This window comes from Arachis hypogaea, chromosome 7, assembly GCF_003086295.3.
Source record: "Arachis hypogaea cultivar Tifrunner chromosome 7, arahy.Tifrunner.gnm2.J5K5, whole genome shotgun sequence".
NCBI classification, from domain to species: Eukaryota; Viridiplantae; Streptophyta; class Magnoliopsida; order Fabales; family Fabaceae; genus Arachis; species Arachis hypogaea.
In genome coordinates this window covers 66,352,823-66,364,453 of record NC_092042.1, presented here as the reverse complement: position 1 = coordinate 66,364,453, position 11,631 = coordinate 66,352,823, and the positions used below count along the sequence as shown (strand labels likewise).

At 35.0% G+C, this 11,631-nt stretch overlaps 1 protein-coding gene across 22 annotated transcripts; it reads right to left on the bottom strand.

The window, feature by feature from the left end:
* Nucleotides 1–4,755: 4,755 nt before the first annotated feature.
* On the bottom strand, nt 4,756–9,946 carry LOC112703307 (cyclin-D3-1). Of its 22 annotated transcripts, XR_011864087.1 has the most exons (10): nt 9,277–9,926; nt 8,645–9,035; nt 8,225–8,334; nt 8,095–8,138; nt 7,624–7,795; nt 7,386–7,516; nt 6,569–6,692; nt 6,163–6,374; nt 5,548–6,059; nt 4,756–5,456 (listed from the first exon to the last, which is right to left on the bottom strand). XR_011864087.1 is itself a non-coding variant. In XM_072199531.1 (7 exons), exons 2-7 carry the CDS (start codon nt 8,956–8,958, stop codon nt 6,681–6,683), a joined length of 783 nt encoding a protein of 260 aa, XP_072055632.1. In that variant the 5' UTR covers nt 8,959–9,035; nt 9,277–9,926; the 3' UTR covers nt 6,567–6,680. The 22 variants fall into 22 exon arrangements, 7 of the variants coding, with proteins under 7 accessions (XP_072055632.1, XP_072055633.1, XP_072055635.1 ...); XR_011864095.1 differs by lacking the exons at nt 4,756–5,456; nt 5,548–6,059 and adding an exon at nt 6,912–7,175 and having other exon boundaries at nt 6,117–6,374; nt 7,592–7,795; nt 8,090–8,129; nt 8,224–8,334; XR_011864091.1 differs by lacking the exons at nt 4,756–5,456; nt 5,548–6,059 and adding an exon at nt 6,912–7,175 and having other exon boundaries at nt 6,117–6,374; nt 7,592–7,795.
* Between the last annotated feature and the right edge of the window lie 1,685 nt (nt 9,947–11,631).

Sequence of the window (11,631 nt, the reverse complement as noted above, 5' to 3'; positions counted from 1 at the left end):
TCTTAGTCCGTATCCAAGTCCAAAACTACGTCCAGTCTTTCCAATCCTAAACTTCCATATCCAGTTATGTAACCTAAACGAAAGCGGGGTCCTAGCTCTACACAGAACAAATCTGTCCTTCGCATTCTGTATCATACTTACCTCGATCTTGTCGTGGCCAATCCGCATTTGTGGCTCTCCCACGCGGACAATCCCTAGACATGTGTCCTGGTGCTCTATATCGAAAGCACATTCTTAGTCCGGTCCTGTGTGGCTCCTCTGGAGCAGTCTCACCAAAGCCTTCCTGTAGCAGTGTCCACTTCAAGGAGCGATCCTCTGCGAGCTGGCTCTTCTTAACCAACTTAGTGAAATTTGTTAGCTTTTGTGGATACATGTAATTAAAGATATCTCTCCTTAGTCCTTTCTCATACTGAGCACACTTCCATTCCTCATAATCGGCTGGATTTTCTTGACAAATTTTTGAGAAACGGCACAGATTGTCGAATTCACGGGTATAGTCGGCTACGGACATATCCTTTTGCTTCAGCTACATTAATTCCAATTCATTTGCAGTGAGAAACTCATGCAAGAAATATTTTCTGTAAAACTCTGTCTTGAATCTATTCCAAGGGACATCCGTTAATTCCACCTGCAAGGTATGACACAACTCTTGCCACAAATTCTGAGCATCTCCATCCAACATATGAGTCACTATCTCCACTAACTGTACTTCAAGAACGTGATGAGTGTATAAAACCTCTCCACTTCTCGAAACCACTGATCAGCCTCTAGGGCATTGGCGTTTTTGTTAAACCGAGGTGGACCACTCTTGAGGAAGTCAGTAAGGGTCATTGACCTATAGTATCGACTTACGTTATTTGTACTAGCACTAGAGTTTCCACCTCGACGTCCTTGCATTGGTTCAACCATGGGATTTCCTCTCTGAATACCTCGTTCGGATCCACGAGACGACATTTGGTCCCTATTCACACCAAACAAGTGATATTAAGTTGATTAGTCTCAATATCGCAAGTTTAATGCTTCAAGTTCCAAAAGCATGCTCATGAACGTTTATGCCACATATATCAATCAGATATCCTAATAGCACATACACATATCAAGAGTATGGCCAGAAGCATAATCAGTCCATCCCTCAGGCTCTATAGGAACGAACTGCTCTGATACCATAATATAACACCCTACCACCCAAAAATTTACACTTAAGTCGTAAAATAGATGTAGCGAGGTATTACGACTTCTAAAAAATAAAACACATACTTATAATAGTAGAAAGAATATAATAGACTAGGAGCCTTGAAAAAAGGGTAAAACAAAATCGCAAAATGAAAAGCGCCACACTCCGAAAACGGAACAACTTCCGTGTGAGAAAAACTATAACTATCAAACATAAGATAATAAAAGTAGAAATAGAAAGCCAAAGGTACAAAATAACAAGCTCCTAACTCAGTCCGCGAAGTCAAGACTAGTCGGAGAATATATATATATATATATATATATATATATATATATATATATATATATATATATATATATATATATATATATATATATATATATATATATCCAAAACCCAAAATGTACATAAACAAAATCCTGCCTCTCCATAAACCTCTAAGAGGATCAAAAAAATAAGTTATGCGGAGAGAAAGCTAAGTATATGTATATACATCACTGCACAACAAAATAACCCAGTAACCACTTTGCTTCAGGTGTCCAGACGCCTAATGAGATACCTCTCGACCTGCATCTGAAAAACAACAACATAGTATAGAATGAGAACCAAAGGATCTCAGTATGGTAAAGGTACCCGCGTAGTTAATATAAAAGGTCTCGGGAAAGCCAGTGGCATTCCTAGAACTCCGACACTCAGAATCATTCTTAAGAAAAATAAACTAAACTAAAAGTTAGGTAAGTTATCTAAGGTATTCTAGTTCTAAATCTAACTTTAACTTAATACTTCACGTTCTGTCTCCTCCAATCTTCTGAATCACTGGTGGAATAACCCTCTCCCCTCACACCTTCGTCAAGAGGATTTCTCAAAAAACATACACATACAGTTCAAGCAAGGAAAACACAGATAGAGAAGCATTTTCAGTAAGTAGAACAAGTAGCAGATAAGCAAAATTAAACATTTAAGCAAACCAAAACAATGTACACTCAAGCAAACAAACAAATGCATATGATGTGTGCCTGTCCTATGGCTGATGAGTCTCATTTGTCGGTTATACAATCAACCCGACATGTCCTAGTAGTTAACCATTGGACAGTCCCTCTATGCGCGCATCCCCAAGGTCAATAATATTCCATGTAGTCAAACTCCAAGCTCAAATATAATATTCAATATTCATATATATATCCATGCTCACGGGGGAATCCAGGGAGTTAAAGTGCCCGGTCACATTTTGCGACAGAGGGTCAACAAATAGTCTCAAATACACAAGCCACATTATAATCTCTTTCTTTTTCTAAAATAACACCTCAAACCAAACCTCCAATTCTTATAGAAACTTTGGCAGTATCTCCTCTAAAACTCAAATTTCTGCCACCCTTCAAGGGTCCCAACTATCAAATCAAACTCCTCTCAGTCCTTCAAATCATTTCCAGCAACAAATTATTTCAAAATCAAACAAATACCAATATTAAATCTTTTTTCCAAAACCAACCAACTTCAGCAGCAAATTATTAACAACAGCTAAACCACACATTCCATTCCATATACACAATCCATCAATTATACATTCAGTTCATACCTATCTTAAAGTCTTCTAGCCAAAGTTTTCACGTGACATTAAATATTAACTACGAGAAACCAAAATCATACATTCGTACGGAATCAAAATATTCGAAGCTCCGGTGAAGCTTTCTGACCGAACTATCGAAGAAGAAAACGTCCAGAATCGTCTGTGTCTCCTAAAACTCCAGTTGGCCGAACTTAAGGGGTAGAGGAGCTACGTCACCGTCAACCTCCACCAATCAGAAATGGTGCCAACATGTAGAGAAGGAGGATACGAATACTTTTACTGGATTAGATTTTTTATTGGAGTTACAGATTGTAAAAAATTGAAGCCAGAAATTTGTTAGGTTTACGTCGATCACGCTCTTCTTTCTCGCTGTTTTCTTTCCTTTTTTTCCTCTCGCATACGCTAATCACATATATATGTATGTTAAATACGCCGCCTTAGCTTTCTTTATAATATATATGGCTTACGATATATATATATATAACCTAATGCATAATGATATTACTAATATATATGTAACTTAATGTAAAATTAAAACCGCCTTTTATTTCCGTGCTTTATGATTAATAATAATAATAATAATAATAATAATAATAATAATAATAATAATAATAATAATAGTAACTTAGTGAATATATTAATAACAATGAATATATATTACTTGGAAGTAAAATTATATAAACTTATAATAGATATAATACTAACAATAATTATACCCAATGTTTATAATAATAATAATAATAATAATAATAATAATAATAATAATAATAATAATAATAATAATAATAATAATTTATATATAAAGTTAATAATATATGAGTTACAAATCTAAATGACATTAGTAACTTAAGGGTGAAAGGTATTTGATGAAACATTAGCAAAGCTAAGTTCAGCAAAAAGTACCGATATTTATTTATATCGACAAATATCGAATTCGATAATAATATTATTAACTAAACTCTATTTTTAAATTAAAATATCAATTACTCAAATTAAAGTATACATATAAGTTTCATTTCTTATAAATTACTAGAATTATAGTTTTAATTATGTAAAATATTTCATCATAAGATATATCTATATTTAAGAATATGAATTTGATTGAATTCAAATAGTTATAAAATTATTTCAATTACTGATATAAAATAATTTCTAAAAAGAGAAAATTTCAATTTATGAAATAAATTATAACTTATTTATATTTATATTTTTAAAACTGAGGGTTACTACAGCCTAATAATGGTAGAAATATCATACCCAAGTTCAACAGAGAACTGCAACCAATTAGAGATGGAGCTAGTCTATTGAGCGGCGTTCAAGTTCAACAGAGAACTACAACCAATTGGAGATGGAGCTGGTCTATTGAGTGGTATTCTTGGATTGCTATGTGCTGACTATGATAAATTTTCTATCTGTGAGGAAATTTAGAAAAATGACCTGGCAAAGACAAGATTTATAATGATTGTGTAAAGGTAAAAATTAATACCGCTGAATTAAATCGATTCTTTTATTTAACTATTACTTACAATTTGAACTTATCATTGCGAAAATATTCCACTTTGATGAAGATATTATTTGAGGCATCAAAAGTACAATTTTGAAAAGTACAGGGTGATCTTGGAAGGAAACAAGGAATAGGTTGTATCATGAGTATAACAAATCAACGAAGACGCTTGAACAAAATATTGAGGAACGCTTGCCGAGAATTGATAAAGTGCATTGGAGATGGTTCTTTGAGTATCAGAATAAACCAGAGACACAAGTAACCTATTTTGAATTTGATTGAAAATAATACTATTTGTTCATCAATGTACAAATTATATTCAAATAACTACTAATTAAATAAATAAAAATAATTAAATTAATTTTCTTTTATTTATAAAATAAAGTTAACATCTAAATATTCAAAATATAATACATAAAATTCTCATAACTTTTTTAATTACTATAACTTCAAATTATAATTGAAAAATTACCTAATTTGTATGTAAAATCTCTGAAAATACAATCTCGATTGAATATAATAAATCGTAAAAAACTTATTATTTAATTTTCAAAAATTCAGGGTCTTACATAGAGCACAAACGAATTTATCACTCCTATATACATGAAGGAGCTCGGGCGATTGGTATAAGTACTATGTTGAGATCGTTTATGTTGTTTCTTATTGATTTTAATAATAAAATTGTGTTGAATATGTTCTATCCCGTAATTGCTTATGTTTGCTTATTTATGTCTGTAGAAAAAAATTATGGAGATTAAACAGCGTAATTTATCGTCTAGAATTTTGTCCGAAAATGATTTACTTTCCCAAGCTCTCAGAAAAGAGCACCCAGGAAGAGTGCATGGTGTGGATTTCGGACCGACTCCAAGTCAAGTTTCGCATCAGTTGTCGTTGAACTAGATAACGTAGAAAACTCTCCTTTGCATGCCTCTTTATCTTTTCTGTTGCTACTTCATTCCTCATTGCCTTCCTTTTCAATTTCTCCGCTGCTATCTCTGCTTATATTTCAAATAGCATCCTTTAGGTCTCCTCTGTTTGAGTTCCATCCTACAACAAACGCGAACTCGGACGAAAGAGTCGACTTAGAGTCAGTCTGAAATTCACGCCACACACTTTACCTGAGTGCTCTTATCCAAGAGCATGGGCAATCGAATCATTTTCAGACAACATTCTAGAGGATTCATCATGTTGCTCAATCGCCATAATTTTTCCTACAGATATAAATAAGAATTACGGGCCTGAGGATATTCAACACACTTTTATAAATAAAACCAAGATAAAAGATCTCAATGTAGTACTTACACCAATCGCCCTTGCTCCTTCATGTACATAGGAGCCATCAATTCGTATGTGCACTAAGTTCCAAAACTCTCCTTTGCTATCTTTCCTCCTTTGTAGTTTCGAGAGTAACAATGTAGTCTATATAATCACCATATTCCACCCAAATAAAAGAAACTCAAAAATACAGTTCAAATTGGATTGAAACGTAAATTAACTCTCCTTTCCTTCGCATCGCCATGCTTTTCGAACCGCTAGTGTGAGTATATAGTTGTTACGATCGATTCACAGCATTTTTTCTCACAGTAATTAATAATATTATTTTCACGAATTCTAAATAGGTTACTTGTGTCTCAGGTTTATTGCGATACTCAAGGAACCATCTCCAATGCTCTTTATCAATTCTCGGCGGACATTCCTCAATATTTTGTTCACACATCTTCGTTGATTTGTAACTCTCATGATACAACATATTCCTTGTTTTCTTCCAGAACTTCCTTATACTTTTCAAAATTGTACTTTTGATGCTTCGAATACTATCTTCATCAAAGTGGAACATTTTCGCAACGATAAGTTCAAATTATTAATAATAGTTAAATAAAAAAATCAATTTAATTCAACGCTGCTATAAATTTTCACCTTTACACAATCATTATAAACTTTGTCTTTGTCAGAAATCTTTCTTCAAATTTCCTCACAGATAGAAAATTTATTATAGTCAGCACCTAGCAATCTAAGAATGCCACTCAATACACCAAGTCCTTTGCTGTTCCTCTTTCCTCTAGCCCTCTTAAACTTCTTTCCCTTAAATCATACATAATTGTTTTGAAAACATTTGTGAACTTTTTTACCTACAAAAGATGGCAAAAACAGATACAAATATTTAAGTTTGTTATACAGCTTGGTTCTTGATTATAAAAACAAAGTTTCATCCAACATATATCAAGCACAAACAAAAAAGCTTAATAGAAAATAACTTCAGCAAATTGAAAAAGAAGTATAAATTATAGTCACATTCAGTTTTTATAAATTTTAATCAACTCACATTGGAAAATCCAAGAGTAACATGCATTGATCTTCATCTGTAATGCCAAGTCTCCATCTTGTTCTTTGTTCAAATAACCTATAAGTAATTATCTGTTAACAATCTCCAATATCTAGATCTTATTCTGCACAAACATGAGATAAAATTGGCATATGATAGTAAGAAAGTAAAGAAACAAAGTTAAACTTAAAAACTACAATTCATCTTTCTACTCAATATCATATCCATGTTCCACTCAAACCTCATTGAATTTCAAATGTTTTGCAGCAATGTGTAAAATTAAGAACATGATACAGTTCATTTGAATATTGGAATTCCAGATATATATGCCAAAGAAACCTACCATGTTGGAATTAGAATACAAAGTTAGGGTTATTATTAAGGAGAGATCAAAGATGCTGCTGTCCATGAATCATTTGAGCTGTCACAACTGAATGATGCATCAATTACACCCCCGGGGCTACTTGGTTCGGATATTCGTTTGCGTTTTTGGCAAAGATTGTAAATGCCTTCATGATTCAAAACCAATTGTTTCACTATGTGTTTGTAGCACTCATTCGCTTGTTCCCGCAAGATCACCACCACCATAAATTCTCCAATACTAATGCTAGCGAGACAAAAAACAATCGGTTCAAATAGTCTAAACTTATCTTATTTAACCTTTATTTATTACAGGGTACTTTACTAACTAAATGGTTTTGGTAGTTTTTGGCTAATATTTTTTTTTGTTACCAACCATTTCCGATTCCCCAATTACTCACCAAATCCTTAGTTATATTTGACAAATTAACAATTGAACTTAACCATGAACACAAACCTCACTAGTCTTGAGTAACCCCATGAGTTGATTTATGTATTCCATTGCATTTAACAATTCAATCTCTTTAATAACATGGATCATGGTAGCAGCAACTAATGTAGAAGGGAGATAACCCATGAACCTTGAATCTGAATACAATGATAATAAGTATATGAATATGTATATAATTAATAGAAAACGGTGTAGCATAAATAAATGCTTACTGGGAATGACCGAAAGAAGAACACGCTGGCACCTTTCCATAAGAACTCCCAATGCAAAAGGGTCTTCAAACCAATCCTTCTAACAATGTGTTCTAAGAAGGAAATTGGGGTGACAGGGTTCATCCTACATTGGAGTGTAGACAACACAAGAAGCTCCATTCTCTGAACAGTCTTGGCTTCGAACAAGAACTTGGGTTCCTCCACCTATGAATAAAACCCCAGGTTCAGAAAGAAAGAAAGAAAGTCTAATCTGCAAAGTATATTTCTTATTTATCGATGCTGTTCTCAGACTATACACTCAAAAAATTCTAACCATAACCAAAACCAGCCCTTTTCACGTATCACATATGTACAAGTACAATTTACAACTTCAAGCAGATGAACACGAAGAGTGAGATTCCCAGAAAATTTAAAACGATCACAGCAAAACAATACTTAAAATCTCGATTTAAGAAACATAATAAAAATATTAACAAGTTATCATGGAAATGCTCTAACCTTACTTTCAGCTTTGACATCCATATTCGACGTAGCAGGGCTCCCCAACCGGACCATTTCACCATAAAGAAATCACTCATTTAGATTTTTTAAGATTAAAAAAATACAAATAAGAAGAAATGTACATGCAGTACCTATGATTCCAAGCTTGTTCACTTTTAGGTGAATATGAAAGTACGAACACAAACAGATGAAGTTCATCCAACAACATGGAGTGCTGCTTCTCCTTGGAAACTACTAACTTTCTGCAATATGCATATAAAAACTCAATATTTTGCGGTAAAATATCAATTGCATACATATTTTTCCAAAGCTGATTTTTTTCCTCATCAAATCTAGAATGTCAGTTTCAATGTACACATGATATGGCTCAAGGAGGATGGTTATATTAAAAGACAAGTGGTCAATTGAAACTGGAACTTGTTGGGAACATGTTTACAAACAAATAAAGTCTATATAAGTAGATGAATAATATTGATGCCAATGTTCTAACTTATGAGACTAGCTGATACATGTATATGACGCTGATAATAAAATGAACAATAAGTGGAGAACCTGCAATTCCATGCTGTCATAAAATCGCAACTTAGCAGCAGAAGTGACCTGTTGTGTCTCACAAGTATACTTTGAAGATCATCGCATGATGAAGAGGCAGGTAAACAATTCCCAACTTCATCAGATTGATCGCCACACATCTTGTATTGTTTAAATGCAATCATAAACGCTAGTTTAGCAGCTTTGTATAGTGAGAGAATAATAGAAGCTGAAATTCCCAATTTATGATCTTTGTTCCAGAAGTTTTTTTTTCTTTTGCTTGGAACATCCCTCAGAGCTTGCTGTCCTTTTTGTTGCCGGAGAGATAGCTTCATCAGATGAATTGCCTAAAATGCCTGATTCTTCATTTAGCAAGTCAAACTGAGATGTATGAATAAATCCCACCTCATCACTGGATCCAAAAGCTCAAGTAAAAATATGTTAGACAAAGACAAAACGATATTGTTAGGTCAAGCAACTATGACAAGAGAACAACATTAACCACCAAGATTAAAACATAAAACTAGACATTTGTATCTTGATACCTAGTAGAAGATCTCTACTAAATGGCCTAAATCTTAACTAGTTTCTCAAACAACTAACAATAGCAACCAGTAAATCAATTTTCAGTTCATAAAATCATTAAACCTTACATTAGAGGGTCGGATTCAAGGATATCCTCCCACTGTTGCAAGAGATCAGAACCAGCTGTAATCATCATCCACGTCATCACAACGAGCAACAGGTGGAAGACCGTTGCAAACACCTTCGTCGTATGTTCAATCCATCATCATCGTCACTATCACTCAAGGAGCGTTTGAGACAGAGAGAGCGCCGACGGAGGGAGTGCCGAAGGAGGGAGCGCCAAAGGAGGGGTTGGAAGCGCGATGAAGCTCTGCCGTTAGGGTTGGAGGCACGATGAAGAGCCTTTGTGGTCAGGGTTGAGGGGCGAGGAAGAGCCTCTGTGGTCAGGGTTGGAGGCGCGATGAAGAGCCTCTGGGGTTAGGGTTGGAGGCGCGATGAAGAGGGTCTGTGTTTAAGGTTAGAGGCGCGATGCGGAGGCTCTAGTGGGAGCAGCGATGATGGGAGTGAAGAGGAGAGGGTTAGGGGTTTATGGTGGGAGCAGAGATGGTGGGAGTGCCGATGGAGGCATTGTGAGCGCCGGCGATGTTCTTCGTTCTTCAGGGTTATTAGGATTTCGCCGGCAGTGCAGGGATTGTAAGCGGCGGAGGCATTATGGGAGTGCTGGGGTTATTAGGGTTATTTGCAAGGTTGGGTTTCATGAGAGAGTCTCAAAACTGTTTTGAACATACAAAAGTTTTTTGTTTTTCTAAACCTTTTGGCTACGCTTTTAAAGCGTGCCAAAAGATAACAGGAAACGGCCATGCTTTATAAATGTTACTGTAATGAGACTCTGTCGCCACGCTTTCAAAACGTCTCCGTTTCTTTCTATAGCCACACTTTTGAAGCGTGGCAGAAAAAAACGTGGCTGTATCTCTAATCAATTGCCACCCTTATAAAAACGTGGCCATTGACCCTTTTCGCCACGCTTTTGAAGCGTGGCAAAAAAATGTGGCTGAATCTTTATTCAATCACCACCCTCACAAAAGCGTGGCCATTGACCACTTTTGGCCACGCATTTAAAGCGTGACTATAGACCTTTTTTCTTGTAGTGTTCCATCTCCAATTGGACGTAGTTCTCTGTTGAACTTCAGTATGATCTTTCCACCATTATTAGGCCATTCCAGGGCTTCCCTCACACTTAAATGAGCGTTCTTCATTATGGCATCAGAATCTATAAAGAATATGACCTTATTTATGTGGCCCTTGCGGCCAAGATGTGAGAAAATAAAAAAATACCATTTAATCATTTTGAATATAAAGAGGTTCAAGATTAGTTACCGATGACATTATTTTAAAATTCGGTATTTTTGCATCCTTTGCACCTTTGAACATTAGAAGCAGCAAAGAGGCTGTCAATGTGCTTTTCAAATGAATCTGTCTTGTTTGTCTTTGGGTCCAAGTCCTCATCGCCTGTGTTCGAGGTTTGTACACCATTGGTCCAGGTCAGGTCTTGGCTCCGGAGCGAACCAAGACCTGATACACAGACATGGTGTACAAACCCAGAGTCAGGCGATGAAGAGTTGAACCCAAAAACAAATGAGGTAGATTTATTTAAACAACACATTGACAAACTATTTCATGTTTCTGATGCTCAACAACGAAAAGGACGTAAGAACACCAAATTTTGGAATGTTGATGTCATCGGTAACAAATTTTAAACCTCTATATATTGAAAATGATTAGACCCTGTTATTTTTATTTTTCTCGCATCTTGGCCACAAGGGCCACATATGTAAGGCTTTATTCTTTATAGATTCTGATGGCATAATGAAAAAAGCTCGTTTAAGTGCGAGGGAAGCTGTGGAACGGCCTAATAATGGTAGAAAGATCGTATCAAGTTCAACAGAGAACTGTAACCAATTGGAGATGGAGCTGGTCTATTGAGCGGTGTTCTTAGATTGCTAGGTGCTGACTATGATAAATTTTCTATGTGTGAGGAAATTTGAAGAAATGTGCCTAACAAAGATAAGATTTATAATGATTGTATAAAGGTAAAAATTTATAGCGTTAGATTAAATCAATTCTTTTATTTAACTGTTACTGACAATTTGAATTTATCCTTGCGAAAATGTTCTACTTTGATGAAGATAGTATTGGAGGCAACAAAAGTACAATTTTGAAAAATACAGGGAGGTCCTAGAAGGAAACAAAGAATAGGTTGTATCATGAGTGTTACAAATCAACGAATACGCTTGAACAAAATATTGAGGAACACCCGTCGAGAATTGATAAAGAGCATTGGAGATGGTTCCTTGAGTATCGCAATAAACTTGAGACACAAGTAACCTATTTTGAATTCATTTGAAAATAATACTATTTATGCTACATTCATATGGATAAATTTGGTGCGTAATCACTCTTATTTTGATGGCATAATAGGAAAA

Excerpts from the sequence above, each read along its gene's own strand:
- LOC112703307 (XM_072199529.1), bottom strand. The coding sequence starts at position 8,958 with ATGAAGCTATCTCTCCGGCAACAAAAAGGACAGCAAGCTCTGAGGGAT. Across the intron at positions 8,139-8,224 it reads TGAACAAGCTTGGAATCATA|GTTGGGGAGCCCTGCTACGT; the intron begins GGTACTGCATGT and ends TGAAATGGTCCG. Across the intron at positions 7,517-7,623 it reads TTGGGAGTTCTTATGGAAAG|ATTCAAGGTTCATGGGTTAT; the intron begins GTGCCAGCGTGT and ends CATTGTATTCAG.